Genomic DNA, 26,563 nt, shown 5'->3' with positions numbered 1-26,563 from the left:
CGATATTATTTTTTGAGGTCCATTATAGTATACTAAGATTATCTCAACTCGAATTAGCCACCTTTCCATAGCACTCCGGAGCTGATGATAATGCATTCGAAAATAGACTCTCCCCATAAGTAGTCACGCGATATAATACTACAGGCGGTAGTGTGCTCAAAAAATACACACTCTCGAACAAAATCATTCTGAAAAATACCCCATCTCCGAAAAATCGTGCGACCATCGAATAGATCATCTCGACGAGACCCTGTTCAAAATCACCTCGAGTTGATTACGTGAAAAAAATCTCAAAAAACCAGTCTCTTAAATTTACACGTGTGCAACTTTTAGGAACACTCTGTCTAGAAATTACAATCCGTTCTTTTGGCCATAGAGGGAAAAAATGAACACGCGGCTTTTAACGTTATAACTAGCGCGATAATTTCAGGCCTTGAGAATGGACCCATCGATAAAAATAATTTTCACAATGTTTCGGATTATACACAAGACCAATGTTGTCATGGATTCAATGTTTTTCTAATGTACTACTCACAAATTGATTGATATATTTGCCGCGTACAATCCTTATATCTTTTCTTCCCTCTATTCGATGGTACTTCGCGAATGTGTGTGTGTATGTGGTTTTTTTAGATGTAGAAAAAAATACCCACCTCTACAGCACTATAGCTAAATTAAACACCGAGACCTTTTTCAGTACTTTGTCGACGAAATCGGCGACTTGACGTGGACCTGCATACACGTAATTTTAATCCAACCGACGATTTTCTTTTCGAAGTAAGCGGCATTAAATTAATTGCGTACTTGACTAAAACCCACGTGTTTGAAAAAAAAAATACCTATTAATCGAAGTCGTAAATTTAAAAACAAAATAATAAAAGTACCCAAAGAAAGAATATTGTTTTGGGATTTGTTTTGCGATATTTCGTACGACGAAACCTTAAAATAGCACTGTAAGAATTTTGTTAACTTTACACTCATACCTACGTCACTTCCAATTTCACTTGAATTTGAGACGCAATTTTTTTTACGAATTTTTTACACATTTTAGTTCGTTTTTATATAAGAAGATATGTTTCTTTCTTCTTTTTTTTTCAACTTCAGAGTTTGATACCATGTTGAATTTATGACTTGGTTGTGGGAAAAAGTACGAAACTCCCTTAGGAATGGTAGATTGAGAAGTAGCCTGCGAAAATTACTAGATGTACAAAATGCCAGCGATCACCTATCACCATTACAGGACGAAGTATGTAGATATATTCGAAAATCATACCATACCTATTACCTACCTATATTGCAATGTGATTCGTTTCGCTTTAGTATTTTCACGTAATTAGATTATAGACGCACTTTATACAAATAATAATTTGTAATACATATAATGCAATGCACGTAACTTTTATTAATTTATCAACTTGGAAAAAAAATATGTCAGCGATGGCACAGTTTTAAAAACGCTTGAATAATTTTTTTCCAGTTTTACGAGCTGTTTTCCTAATGTTTTTCCAACCCATCCCCCTCCCTTACGCACCTTCACAAAAAATGATACCTCCAAAGTAAGATTTTTTTTGAGGAACGAAAAAACGACAACAAAATTTCAGAGAAACGTTGCATTCAACAAAAAAAATGATATCATAAAACGATAATCTTATGAGAATATTTGGCTTGGCTATGACATCATTAAGGAAACATTAAATACAAACGAAGGAACTTGGCATAGCAGGGGAGAAGAAGGATACAAGCAGTCCAAATAGGGTAGACTGAGTAATGAATATTGCCCTATTTAAGAAAACTACGCGTGAAAACTTGACCTCCTCGATAATCACCCTTTTCAGGAATTAAACGAATTCATTCGACTAATTTTCAAAATAGAACCGTTTCGTGTCCAGAAAATTCTGATCTTAATAGTTCGAAATAAAAAGAAAATGAAAAAAAATTGATTCAATCTAACAATTTATGCAAAACATCCTTCCAAAATTTTGAAGATTGGTATCACAAATTTTCAAAAATTGGCCAAACATTTCATTATTGAGTAAACGAAAATCAAATTTAAAATAGCTATCATGTTGAAATTTGATCAGATTCAAATTATTCAGCGTACTTCAAAACAGAAGATGCCCAGAGTAGCAGATGACTAATCACACTTGTCACTTTTTGATATTTTGGGGTACATATTTTCTTAAATAATTTGGCACCCAAAAATATAATTTTTTCACCGATGTCAAGTGAGCCTCACACATGAAAATAATTATATGTAATTTATAACATCACCAAAATAATTATTAAAAGATTCTCAAAATTGAAAAAGCTCAGTCACACTTTTCAAGATTTTCTAAAATCACATTTCTCGCACTTGGGTCAAAAAAAAACTCAAAACGGAACTACCTATTCGATTCCCAGAATTAGAGCAACTCTATCACATTTTTCGACACTTCACAGTTCTTTTCGAAAAATCTTTCATCCACCTACATTTTATGACTTTTTTCAATGGTTTCAAAAAATTCAACCTTGAAACACGATGCACTGAAAATTATACCCAAAATAATTTTTTCTGCAGTAAAAACTGCGTTGGGGGGGGGGGGGTCGATTGATGCAAAAGTAGAGATGGATACCTTGAACATAGGAATGTTCAAAAAATTATTTAATTTTTGACCACAAGTTCTTTCAAAAATTCATCACAAAAAATTACAGACATCATGCACAATTTAAAATTAACCAAAATTTCAAGTGAAAATTCATTTTTGGAGATTTGGAGAGTTGAAAAAAATACTACAATTCAACAAAGCTGTTTTCCTAGTGATTTTCAAACTTTTTAATAAATACAGGTATACAAACCTATTTTTCCAAAAAAAAAGTGACCCGTTCTGACAAAAGGGGCCACAAGTCGGATTTCTTATTTTCAATTTTTTGGCCATTTTGAAAACTAGACATCATACCGAGTCGAATGAGACCAATTCCAGCATCCTAGCTCATTCTTTTCCACTTTTTGAATTTGAAGGATTGAAAAACAAGATTTTGAGAAAAACACATTAAAAGAAAAAAATGCATGAAAACTGACAATGTGATGTTTTTCGAGAAAAGGTACATAGTGTTTCAAAAAATGGATTCTGGTACCAGAAAGTGTGTAGAATAACATGGAATGAGTTAAATTTACGATAAGAACACGTTTACATTATAAAAACGTAAAACAAATAAAATAAAATGAAAATTTTTTTTTTAGTTTTTACTTTTTTTGCTATTTATTGAAAACTAAGCTTCCCAGAAAAAAACTAATGACAATATGTCGATTGGAAATTTAATTCTCTACAATTTTCCTCAACATCATTTTTCCGTAGAATGCTTTGTTCCGCCTCCAGAAAGCTTTAAAAGTTATGAGCGCTCAATATTTCCAATTTTCGACTGATGCTCACTTCAAAATGCGTTTTCAACACACTTTTCGGCCAAATTACGTGTTGTGGCTGTGTCACATGACAGTTCACATGCTAAAAAACAATTTTTCAAAATTTTGACTTATTTTTACATTTTTGCCTCTACTGTAAAAAAAACGTTTTCCGACCTATGGTCCCTTTTGCCAGAACGAGTCACATATGAAAATTATTTTATTGTTCCTCCACCTAGCCCCCTTCACGAAAACTACCAGGTTTAGGTCGTTTTGGAGTCTCCGGTGCATTCAGAAAATTTACAATCTATTTTTTGAGTCCTCCTGAATTTCTATGAAAAATTTAGGAGAATTCTACATAAGTATTAAAGACATTTTCAATAGGTACCTACCTGAGTACAAAAAAAAGTTGGTGAGTGGGGACAGAATTTTTTAAGATTTAAAGAACGGGTAAATTTTTAGATTTTTCTGGAATTTGATGAGATCTGGAAGAAAAATGCTATGAAGATTACTTCAGAAAAAGGAGAGGAAATTTGAACTCTCCTATCCCTTTACTTTATACTCATCCCATTCATCTCAGCACCCCACCGAACTCTGGTTAAAAATTTTGAAAGCAATATTGAATACTTTTCTTTTGATAGGGGGGGGGGGGGGAGGGGCTTCAAGTATGTATGTATAGTAGAAAATTTCATCGTTTCATTTCTTCAAAAACAAGTTTCTGTCAAGGTGTGGAAAGAGGATAGAAAGCCAAAAAAGGGAGGTTTTCTACCGAAAGACGATATTTCATATTGTAACTTTACAAAGATCTCTCAACAAGTTCGCAACCTAATACGAATTAGCAATGCTGCATTTGCAAAATACAGTATCTAGGTATTTCTATGTAATTACACCAAGGTGTGCTTAATTTTCACAGGAAGAAACAACAACACACGATTTGGAATGCGAAGAAGAAGACTCGCTGTCTTATTTCGGAATATGTTCGGCTTGCAAGCTGGCCATAAACCATTACAGGCATTTTAACATCGCTGCTTTGGATTTTCTGTCGACCAGAAACAATACCTGTCCATTTTGTGGTCTGCGTTATCGTAACTCGGTGGATCGACGTAATAACGAATCGGAGGAAACCGAAACCGTAGATGAAATCTTGATCAGGGAACGGTCTCGGGATCAAAGATCTAGCAGCGAGCCAACGGTTCCTAGCTACAGGTTACCTCCTATCGTAAGCAGCATCTATTATTGCACACCTTCGTGAAAGAATGCAACCTACCTAAATTAATTCTGTGAAAAAATTCGATTTTTTGCGTACGTATAAATAGTCAGATGGCTTGCACATAGGACGTTATGAAAACGATAATGGATTTTTTAGAAGACTGGAGAATTTCAACGTTTTGTTATCACCGAGTACTCGGATGTCTTTACTATTACCTCCTATTACCAAAGTATTGATCATTCGCCATTTTCCAAAGTACCTACCTATACTAATCTGGTACCTACACATTTTGCTATACTTATTTATTTGTACAGGAAATCGAATCAATCAGCAATTTAGATGCTAAAGAGAGAAGTTCCTCGGTAGCTTTACGAAAAGCTAATAATTTCGCCGAACCGAAACAATACCCTAAGTACGCCGTTAGGCATAAGACTCGACAAGAATTTTTGTAAGTAATTTCATCACGAAACTCAAAAGTACCCTCATACCTATCTTAAAAATGACCACTTTCTTTATTTTATTTCTCAGGCAAGATGTCAGAAAAGCTCGTCAACAAGATAATTACATAAACATAGAATATTTTTACTTGAGAACGTTCAATTCTTTCAGCGAGCTTTGCGCTTTATTCAAAGTAAGTTCTCAACTTGGGTGAATTTTTCCAAATATTCAGTAGACTTTGGCAAGAAATACTCGAACGATAATTTCACAGGTGGATCCGTCCGAAGATGGAGCCAAATCGGAAGATCCTAATTTAAAAATGGAGTTTATTTATTCAGTTCACGATGCCATCCTAGAAATGGTAAGCAAAAAATTTTTTTGAAAAAAATACCTTCGTCATGACTCATGAGCTTTCAAAATTACCTATCCAACTGAATTAAAATGTATCATTTTGTCTTTCTTTAGCCAGCCATAATACAAGATACCGTTCTCAAAGCCATTTTTAATTCGTTATTAGAAGAATCGAAAATGTAAGTTTGCATATAAATTTAAGTATAAGAATTTTTCACGATAGGTAGGTACCTTACCTACCCACTTCATGTTGAGAAAAATTAATTAATGATTTTCTTCGAAGACTTTTCGACAAAGATGAAATCAGATCAGTTTATATTCTACTTCAATGTCCAGTATTCGCAATTCAAAATTCCTATTTGATTTTCGCTCATTTACTAAGATACTGCGTCAATTTACCAAGTTCGCATCACCAATTATTAGTAAATTGGTTTAAAATGTAAGTACTATACTCACAATAACACTTTATAAACTAGAAACATTCGATGTAAAAATAGTTTATATTAAATTCTCAATAATTATTCATCAATTTTATCTTATGCAGTCTCGAAGTAAACAGACTACGAACAATTGTACGCCATTTAATGCAGTTCATCACAGTGCGCCAGTTTTCATCGGGTGATAAGACACTACCACCATTGAATAAATGCAGATGGTGGATTCCTACAGCCACCAAAATACTCGCATTAATTAGTAAGATCGAAAAAATTCAAGCATATCTTTAATAAGTATTCTCGCAAAATTCCAACTTACATATTTTGTTTGTCAATCAGCTCAAAAATCATAAGCCAAATTTGTGCTCAAAATGATTCAAAAATACTAAAAAAATGTTTTGATTGAAATTTTTGAATTTGTTTGCAAAATTTTAACCCATTTTGAAAGGTCACGTGGTGGTTTTTCAAAAATCATAACTCAATTTTTGGTTCAAACTTTTCCTAAAATTCTCAAAATAGTTTTGATATAAATTTTCGGATTTTTCATGAAATTTTAACCCATTTTGATAGGTCACACGACACTTTTTCAAAAACATCAAAAATCATGATTCATGACACTTTGAGCTCAAAATTTTTCAAAAATGCTCAAAAAAAGTTTTGTTGGGAATTTTGGAATTTCTTGCAAAATTTCAACCTATTTTGATAGCTCACACGACACTTTTTTCAAAAACATAAAAAATCATGATTCATATAACCCTTTGAGCTCAAAATTTTTCAAAAATACTCCAAAAATGTTTTGATTGAAAATTTTGAATTCCTTGCAAAATTTTAACCCATTTTGAAGGGTCGCATGGTGTTTTTTCAAAAATCGTAACTCAACTTTTGGTTAAAAATTTTCCAAAAATTCTCAAAACAGTTTTGATATAAATTTTTGGATTACTCATGAAATTTTAACCCATTTTGATAGGTCACACGACACTTTTTCAAAAACATCAAAGATCATGATTCATGACCCTTTGAGCTCAAAATTTTTCAAAAATGCTCTGAAAAAATTAATAGAAATTCTGGAATTTCTCACGAAATTTTATACTACAATACTTGAATAGGTCGCATCACGCGTAAAACTTTTTTTTAAATTGCGAAACTCATGACTGAATTTTAGACTCAAAACTTCTTTAAAATGCTCAAAATAGTATCAATAAAATTTTTTTAATTTTTCACGGAATTTTACCCCATTTCTATGGATTAGATGAATTTTTTTTAAATCTCAAAAATCATGACCCATTTTACAAATACATATGTAGATGGAATTATTCCAAACTGCAATGTTATGAAATCCGTCGTAACGTAATCACTAATCAGGTAAGTAGGTATATTTTGGCATGAAATCGTGTTTTTCAATACTCGTAGAGGCAAAGAGAAAATTGAAAATTTCCCCTGCTTTTAAATTCGATTTTGGAAAAAATAACAATCAAATAAAATAGGACTTATCTCACTAAAAATGAAAAAAAAAAAAATTAAAAAATTGAATCATTACAGATGCAGCAAACAACGAATGTACGCCTCCTTTACTAGATTACTCGGAATTGTACAATTCTGCTTTGGATCACATCGATTTGATGCGAGATTACTACATATGGCAGAACTGCAGACATCCTGGACAATTTGCCTATTGTCAATATCCGTTCATTTTGAGTATTTTGGCGAAACGATTTATTCTAACGAAGGTAAATATTTTTCTACTTTTACTCGTACTCGTATATGCGTAGATCACCGAACACTTGTGTATTTATAAATTTTTAAGGGAGCGTTGGATCAAATTTCAGCTTTCTGATGTAAAAATTGCCAAAAGCTATGATAAAAAATTTACAAAGATCATAAAAATTTCAAACCTCTAAATTCGCTGAAGAAATCATCATATTGTAAATGAGTTTAACTCTTGTTAGGCACCTAATAAGCGACGAGAAATTTTTTAATTTCAGGAGAATAGAATGACATTTTGATGAAAAAGTTCAAAATTAATCTTTGAATAAGTTTAGTATTTTTTGCCAAAAATGTACTTACCTACTTCATTTTGGTGAATACAAATTCTGAACCTTTCAGATTCATTCACTTTTTGATGCATTCTCGAATGATTCAATTCTTTCATATTTCAAAACTTCATCTGGTTTTTTTAATTAAAATTTCTGAAAGCGTGGTATTTTTTTCATTTTGCAATCAAGTTATCATAAATTCAGGGCTCAAAAAATTCAAAAATCATCCAGTAATTAAACGCCAAAATATAATCTACTAATTTAATAAGCAGTAAGGAGAATCATCCTTCCAATCTCACTACCTAGTACCTAGTACCTAGACCTGCAGCCTTTGCTGAGCAACAATTCAATAATTATTCACTATGCCAAACTAGTTTTTGAACATCGCGTTTCAACGTTCAACGTTCAACATTCAATCAAGATCTTCAACATTTCTCATCTCGCGAGCTCTCATAATCAAAATCCAATGCAGAATGGTATTTCTCATTCTCATTATTGAAAAACTTCAGTCTTCAAGTCGATGTTAAGTAAGATAAATAGGCTCTCTTCGAGCTTCCAAAAATTGCCACAGCGGACGGTATTTCACGTCCACTAGGCGGGGTATTGGTAAAAGTTTTCAACTAGCAATAATCGCACCTCGGTAGAACCTCATCGGTTACGATACTGCCACTGCGCAAAGTTAGAGAAAACCGCCCGGCCAAAACCTTATAAGCATTCTAGCTACATACTTCATCTGCGAGTATTAAACTATACCGTTCGGTGAATAATTGGTGGTACCTTCACCATCACCCATCCAGTGTTCATGTACTACGCTCAACTACGCTACGCTCGCGTTGCTTGCAACAGCGATCGTAATACATATTTCCTTTTTCAATATATTATTTTTGTATTTTTCTAATTTTTCGATTTGTTTCAATTCTAAGTTCTTAATTTCGATGCATTTAATTTACCGAAATAAAAATAGATTATTCAATTCGAATTTGGCGTATTTATGTAGGTAGGAAAACTTACCAAACAATTATATGAGATGGTTCCGGCTTCTGGCAACAGATGTAGGTTGTAGGTATCTGGTATGCGTATTTGTAAATCAAATTCAACACGTGTCTGTAATACAAACGTAACGTATAGATATAATTAGGCAGCCTGTACTATGTCTATGCAGTATTGTACAAGGTATGCAAGCAATAATATCTAGTTATATTGTACTTATTGTTATTATTTCGTACACTGTAACAGTAAGTGAACACGATTTTGACTAAAATTCTCAGCATTTTAAAAATACATCGCAATCTATAGACCTGGTACTCTCTAATACGAATAATTCTTCGATTTTACGAATCGGACGTATCTACCATGAAACAATAATTAGTTTTGCTGCATGCATGATGCAAATACATACATAATTATTCATGTACCTACGTACATCTATTCAAGAATACTAAATAGGTGTTCATCGTCGAATTATATTACAGGATTCAGAACAACAAATGATCTTGAATGCTCGAAGATCGTTGGTAGCTAAGATGACCAGACATCAACCACCACAGATAGATATTTTCTTTCTGAACATAAATGTTCGACGATCTCATCTCGTCAATGATTCCTTAAATGAGGTAATCACAGTACCTACAATAGGTATTCTTAATAGAATAGATTTGTTTTATTGCACTTTGCTTAACGCACTTATGTCAAAATATATCTAAATCCAACACACGTATAACAACTCACGAAATAATTGTAATTCGTGTGCCTGTGTATTGTTGCAAAAAATTCAATTTTTCAAACATTTCGAAGTGTATAATGACTAATGATTAAGGTAGGATATACTGCAACAATAATATTTTTTCATACCTTAATTCAAACAAGCAACAACTTTCACGAGTTTCATATTTATACGTTTTTAATTTTTATACAGAAATAATTACCTGTATTTTGAAAATAATTGAATTCAATTTGAAGCTGCTCAGTCAGTAGATAGGTAAATGAAAACGGAACCGGTAAAAATATAATCATCAAAGATCAAATTATCACCTCATGTAGATTAGGTAGTCGCTTAACTCTGGAAACAAAATGAAATAAACTATGCGATGAATTATTACAAAAGAACGAGCTAAGCTAAGCGTAATACATAGTTACTCGTTCTTACACTTTTTTTTTCATTCGTAATAGGTACTCTAATTTATGAGGAAAAAATAACCAAGCTCATATTATGTAGGTAAGGTTTACCTTTTCGTGAAATTATTTCAAAAATCGAATCTCAGTATCATCGATAATCGACGACGCAGGTTAATTTGAGATTCATCTGCTTGTCTCACAGTTTTTCAATTTCATATCACTCACGAACAAATTATCGTAACTTTTACTCTAGCCGAAAGTTGAGGAATCTGTAACAAGCCAAACAAAAACGAAGGAGATTAAAAAATTACGTACTTACCTAAATTAAATTCATCAACTCATTTACAATGAAAATCAATTTGCTCAAAGTGTGAAGAGAGAGATGATGTCGGTTTCTTTAAATTTTACCAATATTCAAATGAATATATCGATCACGAATACTAATAGTATCACTTTTTCTCTGAAACGACCTAAATCAATTGAGCATTTGTCAATTCTTTTTCGAAATTCGATGCGTATTTTTGCTACAGACCTCTCGGAATTCGGATCAATAATATGTCAAAAACTAGATCATTCATTTTCCAATCTGACTCGATGATACTTGAATTTACAAACTTCAAATAGTGTAGGTAAAATTTATTTCCTGTTGCAAAGAACAATACCTATCATCTTCGATTTAAAAAAATCTTCTACATGTCTGTACCTATACCAGTATAAACAAATCGTTTATTCTTTTCTTTAAAAAACTGACGCTCATTATAAGTATGCTAAAAAAACACCGAAAGGTCCCTACGATTTTTTTTTAAATTTCAAACTTTTTACTCGTACATCAATTAAATCTATCTAGCGTTACAAAACGTACCTAGATTAAATTACTTATCTCTTTTTCATAAAAAAGACAAGCAAAAACTTGCTGTTTTCTACCTTAGGTATCATAAGATATTCGTTCGAAATAATTATTGGTCCTTTCGGACGCCAAAAAATTAATGATTGATCTGCGGTCATTTTCTAATCTACTGACTAGTAATCACTGACACCAAAGACCAGATGGAAAAGGGCCATAAAGGCTAGCGGTCATGGCAAGAAGTTCATATAGCGAATTAGATTAATTTCTGCATTATATATATATCTGTTCCAAACTTTATCTAGGAGAATTAAATACCTGCCTTGTTATTTCCTGCACTCGTTTTCAACGCACACAACGTACGTAATGTAGATCTTATCCATACTTGTACCTAATTACCTATTGCCGTAATAGTGTAATAACTTTGTTAAAAGTACCTGAACGAGATCAATGAGCCAAATTTACAACAAGATATTTAGCTCTTTGTAACAAGATTAGTCGTTTTAAAAATTTTCAAGTTATAGCAACTCAGTAAATTATTCAATTCCTAAAGTGTAATTGGAATCAAGTTTCATCTACTGAAAATAAACTCCAATAATAAAATTTTTTGCAATTAATACAATTAGAAATTTTTCAATAAAATCTTAAAACGTGGATAAGTACTGAAAATCTGAAAAAATGTTCATCAATGAACAGGACAATATAAATAAGAAATATTCTAAAAATAGCTTATTGAATTCAATTTTGAAATATATTACGAAATACATATGAACGAATGAATAAAATGATAAGAAATTTTTTTTCAATTTTCCGTCACAAAATTCAATTTTTCAAAAAAATTAGGCTTGTTTGAAAACTATTCGTTATATTTACCTGTATACCTATACCTACCTATGTAATTTAATTCAAACTGATCTGCGTACAAATTAAATTAATTCAAACGCAACACAATTTTAATTTCAGATCACTTGCAAACAAAAAGACTTGAAAAAAAAGCTTAAAGTATCATTCGTCGGTGAACCAGGTTTAGATATGGGAGGATTAACGAAGGAATGGTTTCTACTTCTAGTACGAGAAATTTTCGATTCAAATTATGGTATGTTTGTATACCACGCACATTCAAATTGCTACTGGTTCAGTATCGATAACAAGGAAGGAAGTCTAAGAGAATATAATTTAATTGGAGTATTGATGGGATTGGCGGTGTACAATTCGAACATATTAGACTTACATTTTCCATCGGTTTGTTATCGGAAATTACTTACACCTCCGGTTGTTCCTAATTCCGGAAATAAAAAAATTGGCGTAATAGAATCTCCTACGTTTGACGATTTAAACGAAATAATGCCCGTAAGTATTCGTATAGTGTGCAAAAAATAAACATCAGCAATGACGATTTTCATATTCCATATTTCATAAGTACTTGATGCCGAATCAATATTACGTAAATGTATTTTTTTTAGGATGTTGCTCGTGGTCTGAGAGAATTGCTAGAATATGATGGAAATGTAGAGGAAGATATGGGAATGAATTTTCAAGTACATATAAATCGTCAAATATTTTCAATACATACATTTTTTTACGAATACTTATTACTCATATATTTAAACATCGTTTCAAGATCTCACTCGAAGAATTCGGCGAAATAAAAACATTTCAATTGAAAGAAAACGGCGAGAACATTCCAATAACGAATGAAAACAGACAAGAATACGTGGACGCCTACTTGAATTGGATTCTAAATACAGCTATTTATGAGCAATTCAAAGCATTTTATTTAGGATTCCACAGCGTATGCGCTTCGAACGCTTTAATCGTACGTATTTTTTATAACTTTATCATATTCTCGTTTTCATCGAGTTAAATTCAACATATTTAATCAGATGTTACGAGGAGAAGAAGTAGAAATGCTAGTATGCGGTTCGCAAACTCCGAACTTGAACGAACTTCGCAAAATCACTGAATACGATGGTTTTGATCCCAACGAAGAATTCATAGAGTAAGAGTACAAAATACTCGCAATAAGTACTAATAATTCGCTTAAAATCGTACCAAAACACTGATGCTCATTTCATTAATAGAAATTTTTGGGAAATTATCACGAGTTTGTCGGAAGATATGAAGAAAAAATTCCTTCTATTTACCACCGGCAGCGATCGCATACCTGTAGGAGGAATTACCGAGATGGCTTTCAAAATAACGCGACTCCCACATAAAGCGGATAATTTACCAGAAGCTCACACCTGTTTCAATCAACTAGTTATACCTAAATATGAAAACAAGATGATCTTACGAGAAAAACTGACGCTCGCCATTTCAAACGCTGAGGGATTCGGTTTAGAGTAGTAATTTGCGATTTTTTTCTTGATACGTATTACATGGAATAATTTTCGGAAACGAATCTTTTGGTTGATTTTAAAATAAACGCAAATCAAGCTAATCTTTTGATTTATCATTCTTCTCTCCTGGTATCTTCCAAGACCTGTACATACATAGCGAAAGAAAATAATAAAACTGCACGATATAAGTATAACCACGAGTTATCAAGCATACAATTTTTTTTAGACATATTTTTGCGTAAAATATATGGCAAATATTTTTTAAATACTTCAATCTAATATTGTATGAATTAAAAAACGTACACAAATTCAAAATTAGTATATCATCGTTTACAGCATTCGAATTAATTCTCAGAAATGACTTTAATGGCACATCTGTGACAAGGCCAATAGAAACTAAAAAGTTTCCAGTAAAGATACCTGCAACAGAAACACGAACAATTTATTAAAATTTATATCTACCTATAATCTCAAAATTTGAACGAACAAATATTTTTGAGCACTAGGAATTCCAAATTTAGAGTCATCGATATTCTTTTCTCAATACCAAAACTCCAAAAAGTAGAATTTTCAAAAATGTTTGAAAGGAAACTTATATTCAGTAGAGTGATCTATAAAAAATATATCAGAAATCAGAACATAGGAACGTAAAACTTCAAAGTCATACTTTACGTCTAAATGTAAAGCGAATCCCTTGGTACAAAGTACCAACTTTATCCAAAGCTTTATCCACATTTTTCAATCAGTGTATGATTCAACAAATTCATGAGTACTGAAGGTAAAGCAGAGGTAACTGAACTCAATGATGTTGCAGCAAAACATGACGACGATAGCGATAGATACATAGATAAATATTCAGTGTGCTGGCAGTGTATGAAAAAAAACACAATTGCAAGAACATTAACTTCTAATATAAAGTACAATAGAGCAACTATATCGTAGAAGAAAACGGTTGTTAAACTTCTAGAGGATGTTTTTTCATACAAACCTGAAACTTTACATCATTCCTACAGTGTTCTGATGGTTCAGTAGGAGGAAAACTTCATTTCACTAAGAAACGAATGAAAATTCCACTGATCTAATGATTTTATAGTTTATATGTTTAAACGTTTTATACAACATATGAAATGAAAATTCCAATAAATTTTCGTCATATTTCCAACTTTGAACTTTTAGTTTGAATTTTGAAATTTGAAATGAAAAGTTTTCAGGTTTTTCAAAAAATGATAAACAACGCGCGCAGTAATTTTTTGACTTTATAGATCAGTTGAAAATAGCAGTATTATCATAGATATGAAACAGAAGAGTGGAATATGGATAAAAAGCTCTGATTGGTCAATTTTCAGAAAGCGAGCACTCTGATTGGTGGAATCTCTAAGAGAGGGAGATAAAAATGTTCCCAGCTGTTGACGTTCTCAACCAGTTTACATCCATCTATGACATTGGTGAAATTATCAGTTGTCCCCCTCTCTTCACCAGTTCGTCACCACCGAACCGTGTTTTCATTTCATTTTTCAAATACTTTATCTTCATAAAAAATGTTTTACAACTTCACAAGTTTCTCCATTTATTGCAGATCGTCGTCGATTAATTAATTCATTTTTTATACGTTCTTCATGATCGAATCGTCATCATTTTTATCAGGGTTTTAAAACATCTCCAAGATTCAATTTTTTCACTGATTATTGCAGTAGAAAATCAAGTTACAGGTTTGTTTATATTTTTTCTATTATCAATTCAATAATTATTAATTACGATTGCTAACATTGACCTCGTATTACTCAGAATGTCGGATAGTGATAAAGTCGATGTGGTTATTTTCGGAGCTACTGGATACACCGGAAAATGTGTCATAAGAGAATTCATTTTACTCAGTGATAACAAGTTCACTTGGGCCATTGCTGGTAGAAACCTGAAGAAATTACAAGAAGTATTAGAATGGGCCTCAGCCAAAACAGGTTTTTAACTTTTATATAAAATAATATTTTTATATATTTTTGCTATCGGGATGAACTTGATTGATTGATTTTTTAGGGCAAGATGTTACTAAGATTCCTATTGTTATTTGCGACTGTGAAGATGAAGCTAGTCTCAATAAAATGGCACAAAGAGGACGTGTCGTAATAAATTGTTGCGGACCTTATCGATTTTATGGCGAACCTGTGATCAAAGCTTGTGTTGAAAATGGAGCTCATCACGTAGATGTTAGCGGAGAACCTGAGGTATAGATGAGATAATACCTATCTAAATATGTAAAAATCAGGTTATTGATTTTGTGAATCAATTTACAGTACATGGAAACCATTCAGCTAGATTATCACGAGGCTGCAGAGAAAAAGGGTGTTTATATCGTGAGTGCTTGTGGTTTTGATAGCGTTCCTTGTGATTTGGGAATTATTCATTTTATTAATAATTTTCCGGGTAAAATTTAAGTATAATTTAATACAAATAAACTTGCGTATCACTTTTTTAATTTTATGATTTCTTTTTGTAGGCCAAGTCAATTCTATTGAATCGTTTCTAAAGTTTTCATCCAAATCAAATGTAAGTATATAGGCCTAGATGCTCTGAAAATTATTCTAATTACTAATTATTAGATTAATTTTCAAATTGAATTATTGAATTTATTTTCAGGAACCCGCTGCTAATATTGGTACTTGGGAGAGTGCTGTGTATGGAATTGCGAATCAGCAAAATTTGGTAGCACTTCGCAAAAAATTACATCCGATATTAAATCGGCCGAAATTAGAGCCCCGTTTGAAACCCAGGTAGGTACATAAAATATATAGGCTGTTTACTTCAAACGCATTGAAGCTAGTTTTAATCAACCTGTACTCATTTTCAGGTCAGTTATTCACAGATGTGAGTTATTCAATAATCACTACACTCTACCATTTCCTGGATCTGATCGATCAGTGGTATTCCGAACGCAAATGTTCTTGCGTAATAACTATAAACAACGTCCGGTACAATATAATCCCTATTTTGTATGCCCATCGGTGACAGCTTTAACAGCGTTGGTTCTAGTTGGTCTGTTTTTGCAAGTTTTCACAAAATTTGGTTTTGGTCGGCGGCTTCTACTGAGAGTGAGAGTCTTTATTGTAACATTTATCATTTTGCATGGATATCACTTAATTTTCGGAATGTTTTCTAGTACCCGGAATTCTTTTCGTGTGGTATAATGTCGCGAAAAGGGCCATCGGAAGAAGCCCTTTTGAATTCTTCTGCTTGTTTTAAATTCAAAGGCGAAGGTTGGTCTAAAGAAGTGGCCGATCAGTTTGAAAATAAAGAAGAAATCAATCTACCTCCTAACAAGAAAATGCTCACTGAGGTATGAATGGAAATCTGCCTGGAATGGAGCCTGTTTTTGTTTGATTTCATCGAGTGTATTTTTTCATAATTTTTATTTCAACAGATGTCATTCAAAAGCCCTGGATATGGTTTTACTTCAAAGTCTGTTATCTACAGTGCCTTTACAATCTTGAAAGAATCCGATAAAATGCCATCAAGGTATGAATACATTTACCTATGCTCTGGCAAGTGGCATTTTTTTTCAATTTATTACTTAAAAGTTGATTGTAACTTATTTTTCCAGAGGTGGAGTGTATACTCCCGGAGGAGCTTTCGGCAAAACAAGTTTCTTAGATCAGTTGCTAAAAGACGGAGTATCTTTGAAAATCTTAAACGATGTTTGAACGCAAATCATTGATTGAGCGCATCTTGTTTTTTAGGCCAGTTATTTGAAAAGAAGTTTTGAATGACAAAACTTTCATATTAAACGATTAAGTGTAAGACGTTGTTTTAATTAGTCACATTTATCTGTATTTAATGGTAAATTTCCAATTGTCTACATTCCAAAGTAATTTTTATATTATGCATTTTTTTCCTCGAAAAAATAGGGAAATCTTGCTGGTGTTTTTTTTACATGTTTCAATTTTTTTTTCTACTATTTGTAAGAAATTTTGTTATTTTTGTCATGGTTTTTTGAACAAACGAATGCGAGTCTTGAAATTAGACTTCATTTTGTGCCATATTTAAAGTATAAATTTTCGTATTGAATATGCCATTACATTATACATACCATTTAGAGTGCTTCGCTCATTTCAGTATTAATTAATTCATACGTGCTGCTTCATTTAGTATAAAATGTTATTTATGAAATTGCAGTACTCAGTGTGCTTGCTTAATTTTGTAATTTGTAATTTTTGTTGAATCAAATAAATAGTTTTATTATGCTGAGTGCCTTCCTTCGCGAATTTTAACCTACATAGAGGATCTTTGATTCGAGTTTCGAACTTCTTGATTGTCATGGTAAAATGGAACACTTCATTTCGAATAACCTGTTTGGTAAAGCAAGAATAAGGTCACGATGAGCGATAATTTTTTCTCTAGAATATATTACTACAACGCATGCAATGTTAAGGCTAGGCAAACATACAAACATGAACGTTATTGGAACTGTATGTTTCGGACAGAAGGATTTGCCCTTTCGTAAAAACACCACTCCATCATTTCCATTTAAAGCTTAACAATTTTTTTAAATGAAAATTCACAAATTAAAAAGTAACATTATCTTTATTTTTTTCAATTCAACAATCTCACGTTATGAAAATCGTGAGAAAATTTAAACTCTTAATCCTACACAATAAAGGCAACTCGAAAAAATTTTTCAACGCTAAATTGTTTTTAAAAAAATTTTGTAATCAATGAATGAGAATCAGTTTTTAAAAATGTTGGGATTATTTAGGGAAAAAATACGTACTAAAATGATGAATTCCATTAACACCTCTCCTATCTTATCTACGAGAAGTACTGAAGCATACCTTTTTAGCACCTTTCACCGCGCTCAAAATCAAAAAGAATTTCTGTTGTTGATAAAGCCGACGAATGCATGACAGTAAACAGATATGAGAAACACTGAACAGGTATAAATATACATATGTTCTCCATTACGTAGTCGCAAAAACAAATGAAATCTTCAGCTTCAATGAAAAAGTCAGTAGGTAAGAAATGAATGCGGATATGTATTCACAGCTGACTGCGCACGTACACGCCTTTTAAAAAACTGATTCAAGACTCCAAGAAGTCATCTGTTTCTATGAAAAGAGGGTTCTTATAAGTGAGCTCAAATGTCTACATCAACGGAACATAAAAGACACCCTAGTAGTACTTCGCAACAACAAAACAGGTAGCCAGGTTTCTAAGCGCAGCAGGTACATAGGTATAAACATCTTTACCATGGGTAAATCAATTCAACTTCCTTTTTTATTAACCGGCACGTATTTCTTTTCAGAGACCTAAACTAAACTATCGACACCACAATGCAGTGAATAAAAATCAACCTTGCTTCTTATTTTTCACCATACACCACACCTGATTGCCTTTCTTTCAGGAGCTTCTTGCTACCTAATTGTTCACTTTTTGTTTCGGAATCATGTACCAGTAGGTACTACAGTACACCAGTCACCACTACCTATCAAAAGGAATAGAATTAAATTAATTTTCACTACTACCTATGATAGGAATAAATAAAATAGACTAGAAACGTAATGTAAAAACCAAAATTCACATAATATAATCGTTGAAAATACAATCAATGTAAAAAAAAAATCAATTTTACAAAAATAAAAATAATAAAATTCAACATTAACACTGTACAAAATGAAAAATATTTCATAAAACACACTACTTAAAGTAGTGCTGTACAACAACCGGATAATCGGAATGAAATCGGAATATGCCATCCGGATACTGCTTTAACCGATTAACCTGATGACACCCGGATTCGCCGAATCCATTGTTTTTTTACTGTTTCTGTGACTTTTCCAACGCAGAGATTCGAATTCCAAAAAAAAGTCACAGAAACAGTAAAAAAAAAACAAAGGATTCCTGGAATCCGGTTGACAACCGGGTATTCGGAAACTCCGATGCTTAAAATCCGAGTTTCCGAATTCCGGTTGTTGTACAGCTCTAACTTAAAGATATCAACCAAGGTTACCGTTATAGCAAATGAAAAAAATTATTTTCATAAGTAGTGTAAATAAATTTAGCTTAGCTAAGCTAAATATGTCTTAATCACATCAATAATCTCACTTCGGCAAACGGGGCATTTTTTGGTATCCATTAATTTGGTTGCACAGTCAAAGCACATGCAAGTATGGCCACATTTGTATAACACAGCGTTTACTCTTTGTTCCAGACAAATACAGCATTTATTTCGACTAATATTTATTGATCCGATCTGAAGAATAGAAACATACCAATGAAGAGGATGCAATTTCAACGTGTAACAAATTATTACATAGGTAGTGTATAAATGTGTAATATTGTTGACATACCACTGAAATGGTGCTATTAGAAAAGACATTAGGAAGGGAAACCGAATTCAGTGAACGAATATTTCTTTTTGAACCCTTCATCTCACAGGAATTCTAAAAAAAAAAAAAAACATAACAATAATTAGTTATAACATCTGTAATGCAATAAAACTGACAAACTACCTACTACCTAGGTACTATAACAATAGCGTACTGTACACTAATTAACTATAGGTAGTAGGTACCTAGTACTGTAGTACCTACCTCTTTTAAATCTTCCTCAGCATAACCTATATGTTTCCACGCTTCAATGACATCTTCTTCGACTAGCCACGAGTTGAGTTGCACAATTACAGCCTCTTTCTCACTTAAATCACTTATATCCCTAGTTTTCAACTCTGATACAGCTTTATGCAATTCCGAAGTGACTCTCTGCAAGTTATCTCTCCTTTGGCAAATATCTTCTCGTATTTGGTCTTTTTCTGCGATTATATTTCGTAGCTTAGTTTTAATCTCGTGGTATTTTCTTCTACTTGTGACTAAATCTTCTGCTGCTTCGTAAACGCCATCATTAGCAGCATGTATTCTGTGCAGCTAAAAAATGAAAAATAAAGGCAGAATTAAATAAAATCCTATGTAGGTAAACATAAACATTAATTAATAATATTATATAGAAGTATATTAGAACATCTTAAAAACATTCGTTAATTATGTATGGGAATTGGAAAACCCGCATTCTTACATGATAGTATATTCACTTCCCCTAACATACATATGTTCAAACTTGTAAATTTAATTTATTATCTAAGAATGTGTCAACGGTTTGAAAATACTTGAAATGATGTAAAACAAAATGTAGGTATTTATTTATTCAAAAGGATGTAGACGAAAACGACCCCTCAAATTATCACAGTTCCAAAAAGAGTCACTTATATACCTATCCATCCTATACGGTGACAGAAAAACGAATCATCTGGTTCTATTGGTAAAACATGATAAGATAATGTAACAAAAAAGAAAAAAATTGACATGCAAACTGCAAAAAATAACTGCCATATGCCCATTCCACACTGGTAAATCAGACCCCCCCACCCTATAATAGAGTTAGTAGGTACGACTAATTTCACCATTTCAATTTTCAACAGTGGGAGGTCAGAAACACCCAAGTACTAAGTTGAACGTTTATCTTTTCAGCATATGTATCCAGAAACCCAATAGGTACTTCAGATAAATATTTGTTCAGAATTCACAACCCTTTTTTTCAGCGATAGACGTTTGTATCAAATTAGTTTGTACCTAGACCTACTACCAAGTATACCTACTCAGTTACTCACCAACACTCCAACACTATCGATGTTTTTCATCTTTTTACGAACTTTACTCTTTCTTTCTGAGTGATGATTGGATTTTAATCTGTTGTGAATTTCTTCAACGTCAAGCATATGTCTGCTTCGAAGATTCTGCGAAAGAATATCAGATTAGTAGATTCAGTTTTAGAAAATTACACGTATGTGTATGAAAAAATATCTTAGTTATTACATATATCTACGTGATTTGAAAGTAAGTAAGATATTTTAAATTTCACGCGATCAAAAAGCCAGAACCCAGAAATTTTTTTAATACCTTATAGGTAGATACCTATTTGGAATGTTACCATTCAAGACATATGATTTGGAACTTTTTTTTGGTACTTAATCCCAGAATCTATAAATAAACACTTGTGCTGTGGATTTTGGAGCCATTTACTTAAAAGTTAAGTGTACTTCTCAGTTTCAAGTTTCAAGTAGGTATGCATTTTGTAAATGAACTAGGTAGGTATCAATATCATCCTCATTCGCGTAAATACTTAGAAAATTATTGCTTATTTTGAGTTTTATTCCAGCAAGAGTGAGTGTTTATTTGAACCACAATCATACGAACTTTGTAGGTATAAATAAATATTTATGCTAATAAGGATAATATGCTATTGCAAGTTCATTTACAAATAGGTAATAGGTATACCTGAAACGATGGCTCCAAAATCCACTGCACAAGTGCCTGGATTAGGAAATGTTTCATTCAAAACACCAACTTGAAAGACACTGAAAAACTATAACCTAATAAAAATAACTACAAATAATGAGAAAAAAATTACCATGACTTGAACTCTGAGAACACCACAGCTGGTAAACAAACAGTTGAGTACACGCGAAGAGAGACGTCTTATTTCGTCGAGAAATTATAAAACTATAAGTACTATTAAACCGAACGCGTTCACACATAAATCACTCATTACGCAATCTCACACGCTCCAGCATTTGAACTCAGAGGCTCAGAGCGATACAAGTAAGTTGTGAGCGCATCGTAGAAACACTTGAACTGTATCTATGTAAGTTAACTGGTTCGGCAAATACATAAATAGGTAAATAGATAACGTTACAGGTGTAGAAGTAAAAATATAAGTTCAGCACTCAAGCGTTCACTACTGCCGACACCAGAATTTTTTGTTATCACACAGCGCACTTGAGTCACTTCCTTTACGTACATTTAGGCTATGAAAAAATGATAGGTAGGTACAAAAACGAACGCGATGATAAGTTGTGACTATTCGATCGGTTACCACGGACTGACACTACTTCCAGTATTGAGAAGGGAGAAAATATATTCCAAGGTAGGGTTATTGCCTTCTGCGTACAATGAGTGTAGGTCTAGGTACCCTACACGCGTGACGTTGGTTAGACGTGGGGTGAGGAAAGTGGAAACTGGAGCAAAACAATAGAGAATAGAATGAATGCAGTATGCAGCTATCATCTGGGGACCAATGCAGCTAAAAACGAGATAAGGGTCTAGTAAAAAAACCAGTCTAGCACGCTCGCGTAGCACGCGAATTGCGATTCTCAACTGCTGGTAAATTGTTTGCCAAATGTTTGGCTCCTAAAGCTGGATTGCGGTGTGTGGATTTGCATGGTAAATTTCGTGGAATATTATCGACAATTCCATTAACAAAAATACAATGAAATATGAATATTCAAATTAGTCAACATTGCATACTTATCCATAGTAGATAAAAAAATTTCAATTTTCGACTGAGATAGGCATATCGCTAATTAGAAAAGTTAACGGTACTGCAGGGCACAGGGATTCAGTTGATAGCAATGATCGCTTGTGTATGTGATTGCGATAAACATTCAAACAACCATAAATCGGTAATGATGCTCGAGCTAAAGAATTTAACATAAGACATTAAGACTTAACAGTGGTGCAGGAGCATAGGATCCACATAGTCAGAAATTAACTTTCTATTGTAAAGTAACGAGATAAGTAATGAATGTTACAAAGGTCCACCAAGGCTGTACATTGAAGTTGCCTATTCATTCATCTATATCGTAGTTCGTTTGAATGTACATAATGCATGAACTACGTGGCTATTGGCTACTCGAGAGGAAATATACCATACTTAACTGCATTTCAAACACAATACATAATTATATAAAATCACATTTAGTCCGGCTGCTAAGATAAACGCATTACATTATGTGTGTTTAGATAGACAGATAGTTTTTAACCCATTTGGTAAACTCACATATGTACCTATACAGGGTGCACAAAAATATCGAATTACTAGACCTACTCGAAAGAAAGTTTTTGGTTAAAAATATGGGCACAATGTTTGCATTTTTATCATAACTTTTTACCAATAGGAATAAGTTTTACTCATACTCACTCTCACAGTCTGTATATTTCTCTACATCCAAGCTAAGATACTGATACTTACACACCTTCACCAAAAGACAAAAGTTGAATAATATTTCATTTCAGGTAGGTACTGGTTTCTGCTCACTTAGTTCATTGCACCAATCAACACAATACAATCCGAATCCTACTGAAATAAACGAATTTATTGTTACATACTCAATTCAGTTTCACATAAGTAGGTAAGACTTAAAATTACACTTTTTGTTCGAAAAAACTTATATCAAAGAGAGCAACGAGCATTTTGCATTGACCATGCATGAGATTAGCAAACAAAATAGGTTTTTATCACGTCTTTTATGGTACTTCTGCATACTGGACATTTTTGGTTGTCTCGGTCAGCCAATATCAATTCAGTACAAGAGTAACAGGTACAAACATGGCCACATTTATATAACACGCAATCTATTTTCGCCTTTAAGCACACACAACATTTGCTGCGATTCATTTTCACGATTCCATTCTGTAAATAAATAATATTATTTGAATTAGAATGGATGAAAGATAAAATACCTTTCTCTTCAAATAGAAAAAATGATAATTTATCGAAAGTCCAGGTAGGTAAGGTATAAACACTAGCCTTTTAGAGGCGCTTACATTAATTTTTCAATCAGGTAGGTATTCATGACCCTTTTTTTAAACCCTTTTTGTCTTTCAAGATATCATTACAGTTATTTCTTCACCCTTCATTTAAGCTTTTAAAGAACATAGTAAACCTCGAAGGAGTAGAATGTAACTTAGTTATTAGGTGAAGAAATTTTTAAATTAAAATATAAGAAATAGTGACGTTATCTTTTCGACTTATCGTATCTTCACAAACAGCTGGAGTGTTAATTGCTGATTGTGCATACACATGTAAACTTACTCATAATCGCAATAGATTAACAGTATTTTAGGTACAGAAAAATATTTATGCATTATGTTTTTCTTACATTTGGAATGAGACCATTTGATATGACGTTTGGCAGCGTAATAGAATCAAAATTCCGCACTCCGGTTTCAGTCATTTTTGATTCGGTCCCATCAGCAGTTTTCTTATTGATTAACTCGTTAATAATCTGAAAAATGAAATCGATTCATTAAATTGCGGGCGAATTTATTTTGGATATATTTGCACAAAAATGTGGTAGGTACTCCTTTTTCGTCTAAATTTTATTCTGCAAATTTCAGAACTCAGAACTTTAAAAAAAAATTTAATTTCAAAATGCATATTATTTATCATTTTTATTCCACGAATTCATTTTCATTTTAATGCAATTCACAAGAATGTCGAATGATATTTTCTTGAAACCAGTTTTTTGGTGTTGATAAAACTTCCCAAGTTTAAAAGGTCAAAGGTGAGGGTAAAAATTTCCTTCCAAACCTAATCCTAAAGAACTACATACTCGTAAGTGCAAGTCATTTCAACATTTTTTTTTTTTTTTTTTAATTTTTCTTTGACTGGAAACAGAGAGGTATACCAATGGTACCATTAATTAGCGAAACATCACTAAAATATTAAACCTTGAAAGTAGGTAGGTACATTACATTAATGGAAGATCAAAAATAAATACCTATTTGCACAGATTTACCTCAAAATTTAAATCATCTTCGGCATCGTGAATGTGATTACGAGCTGCAACAATATCTTCTTCAGACATCCACAGATCCATTTTCAAAACAGTTGTCTCTTCATCGTTCAAATTATACAAGTTATTCGGCAAATGCAAATCGTCAATAGCAGAACGCAGCTCTTGGGTATTTTTTTGAAGCGCATCTTTCTTGACGATGAGATCTGTTTTTAAAAAGTCTATTTTATCCAGAATATCCTTAAGTTTTCCTCGAGATTTCTGTAATTTACGTCGAATTTCCAATAAATCTTCATCTGCCTCGTAAATGTTTTCATTTAAATCATGAATGGAACGTAGCTGAAACAAAATTATCAAGTAGGTAACTACATAAATAAATGTTATTAAAAATGTACCGATATTGATTATATGCATATTTCATCAAGATACTTGCTTTGACAAAAGTAGGTACCTATTAAAAATGTAAATTGTTTCCATTTGACCTAATTAGTTTTTTATTATTCATAAAGTTGGGCATCATTTATCACTTATGATAGGTTGTTTAGTTCGAGTGCATGTTTCCAGTTTTTGAATAAGAAATTTTTCGAAGAAAAAAATACGTACGAGCTATCTACATGTACGTACACGTACAATTGTACACATGGTTCATATGATGACTACAGATCATCGAGATTCATTGTAAATTGCAACGGAAGTTGTGCCCACACAACAAAATTTTTCTACAAGGCTTCAATAAACTTATAATTGCGTGAAAAAATTTGTTTCATCATCAAATCTTTATTTTGACATCATATCAATCCAGTGGCTTAGTCAAGGGAGGCGAAGGGGGCCTTCGCCCCCTCCTTGCGAGCAAGAATTTAAAATAAAACATGCAAAATGGTCTTTTTTGTTTTTGGATTAATTTTTTTGAACAATTTTTGCTCTTCTCTTAGTTCAATTTTTTATTCCTAAAAATTTGGGGTTGCTCCCTCCTTGAAAAAATTCTGAGACAAGAAACCTCAACTATAAGCAAAAAAAAGCGAATTACACTCACCAAACCGCCAATTCCTTGAAACCTTCTTGTTCTCCATTTAGTTTCACGAATACAACCACGTCCCCTTAATGATCTCTGACGAACAACGTAAATAAATTAAAATTATTTTTGGTTTTAAATGGATAAAAATTATTTTAAAATGATTCGATGATCTCTGGGTAGGTACCTGAGGCAATGTCGCTCGATTCATGTCGTTGAACGTGCACACACAAACGCTGAACTCGAACTAATCGGTTAGAACTTATTCTGTCTATAATCATCTGTTTCAAATATTGCTCCATGTCGTAGAAGGGTATCGTTTTATCACTTTATACTATCGTTCCCAGCGGACCGATATTTACGATACCTAAAGACTCTTTATCGTGAGAAAACACGAGATTTTGTAATATTCATAAAATTTCAAGTTGAGGAAAAAAACAGATCAGGAATAAATGGTATAATATTGCGTTGAATGGTTTTCATTTAAAAATTAAAAGTTCAATCGAATATGGAATTATTAGCTACCTAAGTATAGTTTTTGTTATTTAGACTAAAATTTAAAAAATGTTCATGTGTTAGCAATCCAAAAAACTGATTGCAATTTTTCAAAACACTTTGAAAATTCTACTTAATATTCCAAAAAAAAATATATATATAGGAAAGGATGTTATATCATTACCTCCTACTTCAATTCCCGCCCAGCATAATCAAAATAGAAGTCATTTCCGGACATTATATATTTTGTTACCTTCTTTTTTCTAGTTCGGGTATTTAATAAGGAGCGATGTCGA

The 26,563-nt window shown here is 32.5% G+C and overlaps 5 protein-coding genes, 1 long non-coding RNA gene and 1 other non-coding gene across 8 annotated transcripts in view; 3 read left to right on the top strand and 4 right to left on the bottom strand.

The window, feature by feature from the left end:
- The window catches only part of LOC135844781 (heat shock 70 kDa protein 12A-like), a 28,280-nt gene extending 15,043 nt beyond the window's left edge, over positions 1 to 13,237 (bottom strand). Inside the window, exons 1-4 of the mRNA XM_065363128.1 lie at positions 13,098 to 13,237; positions 10,072 to 10,229; positions 9,771 to 9,904; positions 8,857 to 8,949 (exon numbers count right to left, since the gene is read on the bottom strand). The gene's annotated coding sequence lies outside the window, so the exon portion shown is untranslated. The remainder of the gene's footprint in view (positions 1 to 8,856; positions 8,950 to 9,770; positions 9,905 to 10,071; positions 10,230 to 13,097) is intronic.
- LOC135844780 (probable E3 ubiquitin-protein ligase HECTD2) lies at positions 510 to 13,244 on the top strand. The gene is made up of 17 exons (XM_065363127.1): positions 510 to 777; positions 1,105 to 1,246; positions 4,293 to 4,598; positions 4,696 to 4,818; positions 4,904 to 5,037; positions 5,118 to 5,220; positions 5,299 to 5,388; positions 5,493 to 5,557; positions 5,662 to 5,817; positions 5,923 to 6,071; positions 7,352 to 7,539; positions 9,318 to 9,458; positions 11,768 to 12,154; positions 12,268 to 12,342; positions 12,426 to 12,620; positions 12,688 to 12,803; positions 12,886 to 13,244. The coding sequence occupies exons 2-17, from the start codon at positions 1,127 to 1,129 to the stop codon at positions 13,148 to 13,150; spliced, it is 2,613 nt and encodes an 870-aa protein (XP_065219199.1). The 5' UTR covers positions 510 to 777; positions 1,105 to 1,126; the 3' UTR covers positions 13,151 to 13,244.
- LOC135846110 (U4 spliceosomal RNA) lies at positions 8,387 to 8,526 on the bottom strand. Its single transcript, XR_010558887.1, has one exon. It is a non-coding gene; the product is annotated as a U4 spliceosomal RNA (small nuclear RNA).
- A 1,365-nt stretch (positions 13,245 to 14,609) lies between the features above and the next one.
- On the top strand, positions 14,610 to 17,382 carry LOC135842858 (saccharopine dehydrogenase-like oxidoreductase). The gene is made up of 10 exons (XM_065360525.1): positions 14,610 to 14,852; positions 14,929 to 15,101; positions 15,178 to 15,365; positions 15,435 to 15,564; positions 15,638 to 15,687; positions 15,778 to 15,911; positions 15,989 to 16,229; positions 16,298 to 16,474; positions 16,559 to 16,653; positions 16,739 to 17,382. The coding sequence occupies exons 2-10, from the start codon at positions 14,930 to 14,932 to the stop codon at positions 16,836 to 16,838; spliced, it is 1,287 nt and encodes a 428-aa protein (XP_065216597.1). The 5' UTR covers positions 14,610 to 14,852; position 14,929; the 3' UTR covers positions 16,839 to 17,382.
- A 738-nt stretch (positions 17,383 to 18,120) lies between these two features.
- LOC135842869 (uncharacterized) lies at positions 18,121 to 18,736 on the top strand. Its single transcript, XR_010558206.1, has 2 exons — positions 18,121 to 18,364; positions 18,437 to 18,736. It is a non-coding gene; the product is annotated as an uncharacterized LOC135842869 (long non-coding RNA).
- LOC135842864 (putative inhibitor of apoptosis) lies at positions 18,691 to 22,360 on the bottom strand. 2 transcript variants are annotated; one of them, XM_065360532.1, is made up of 5 exons: positions 21,595 to 22,360; positions 20,795 to 20,920; positions 19,725 to 20,054; positions 19,482 to 19,574; positions 18,691 to 19,384 (listed from the first exon to the last, which is right to left on the bottom strand). In XM_065360532.1, exons 1-5 carry the CDS (start codon positions 21,595 to 21,597, stop codon positions 19,199 to 19,201), a joined length of 738 nt encoding a protein of 245 aa, XP_065216604.1. In that variant the 5' UTR covers positions 21,598 to 22,360; the 3' UTR covers positions 18,691 to 19,198. The 2 variants fall into 2 exon arrangements, with proteins under 2 accessions (XP_065216604.1, XP_065216603.1); XM_065360531.1 differs by lacking the exon at positions 21,595 to 22,360 and adding an exon at positions 21,462 to 21,581.
- Positions 22,361 to 23,317: 957 nt separating this feature from the next.
- Positions 23,318 to 26,112, bottom strand: LOC135842865 (uncharacterized). Its single transcript, XM_065360533.1, has 5 exons — positions 25,960 to 26,112; positions 25,794 to 25,868; positions 24,764 to 25,099; positions 24,125 to 24,250; positions 23,318 to 23,655 (listed from the first exon to the last, which is right to left on the bottom strand). Exons 1-5 carry the CDS (start codon positions 25,981 to 25,983, stop codon positions 23,458 to 23,460), a joined length of 759 nt encoding a protein of 252 aa, XP_065216605.1. The 5' UTR covers positions 25,984 to 26,112; the 3' UTR covers positions 23,318 to 23,457.
- Between the last annotated feature and the right edge of the window lie 451 nt (positions 26,113 to 26,563).

The sequence above is a fragment of the Planococcus citri genome, chromosome 4 (genome assembly GCF_950023065.1).
Source record: "Planococcus citri chromosome 4, ihPlaCitr1.1, whole genome shotgun sequence".
NCBI lineage: Eukaryota > Metazoa > Arthropoda > Insecta > Hemiptera > Pseudococcidae > Planococcus > Planococcus citri.
This window is presented reverse-complemented; position numbering and strand designations above follow the sequence as displayed.

What these genes read in the sequence shown, in the direction of transcription:
- LOC135842864 (XM_065360531.1), bottom strand. Translation starts at nt 21,518, where the DNA reads ATGAAACATTTCCTAATCCAGGCACTTGTGCAGTGGATTTTGGAGCCA. An exon ending in TCGATAGTGTTGGAGTGTTG is followed by an intron (nt 20,055 to 20,794) that starts GTGAGTAACTGA and finishes TTCATTTTTTAG; the next exon opens with CTGCACAGAATACATGCTGC. An exon ending in CTGAGGAAGATTTAAAAGAG is followed by an intron (nt 19,575 to 19,724) that starts GTAGGTACTACA and finishes TTTTTTTTTTAG; the next exon opens with AATTCCTGTGAGATGAAGGG.
- LOC135842865 (XM_065360533.1), bottom strand. Translation starts at nt 25,983, where the DNA reads ATGAATCGAGCGACATTGCCTCAG. An exon ending in ATCGAGCGACATTGCCTCAG is followed by an intron (nt 25,869 to 25,959) that starts GTACCTACCCAG and finishes GTTGTTCGTCAG; the next exon opens with AGATCATTAAGGGGACGTGG. An exon ending in CAAATGGTCTCATTCCAAAT is followed by an intron (nt 23,656 to 24,124) that starts GTAAGAAAAACA and finishes ATTTATTTACAG; the next exon opens with AATGGAATCGTGAAAATGAA.
- LOC135844780 (XM_065363127.1), top strand. Translation starts at nt 1,127, where the DNA reads ATGACTTGGTTGTGGGAAAAAGTACGAAACTCCCTTAGGAATGGTAGA. An exon ending in ACGATGCCATCCTAGAAATG is followed by an intron (nt 5,389 to 5,492) that starts GTAAGCAAAAAA and finishes GTCTTTCTTTAG; the next exon opens with CCAGCCATAATACAAGATAC. An exon ending in ATTTAAACGAAATAATGCCC is followed by an intron (nt 12,155 to 12,267) that starts GTAAGTATTCGT and finishes TATTTTTTTTAG; the next exon opens with GATGTTGCTCGTGGTCTGAG.
- LOC135842858 (XM_065360525.1), top strand. Translation starts at nt 14,930, where the DNA reads ATGTCGGATAGTGATAAAGTCGATGTGGTTATTTTCGGAGCTACTGGA. An exon ending in TTTTATTAATAATTTTCCGG is followed by an intron (nt 15,565 to 15,637) that starts GTAAAATTTAAG and finishes TTCTTTTTGTAG; the next exon opens with GCCAAGTCAATTCTATTGAA. An exon ending in GTCGGCGGCTTCTACTGAGA is followed by an intron (nt 16,230 to 16,297) that starts GTGAGAGTCTTT and finishes AATGTTTTCTAG; the next exon opens with TACCCGGAATTCTTTTCGTG.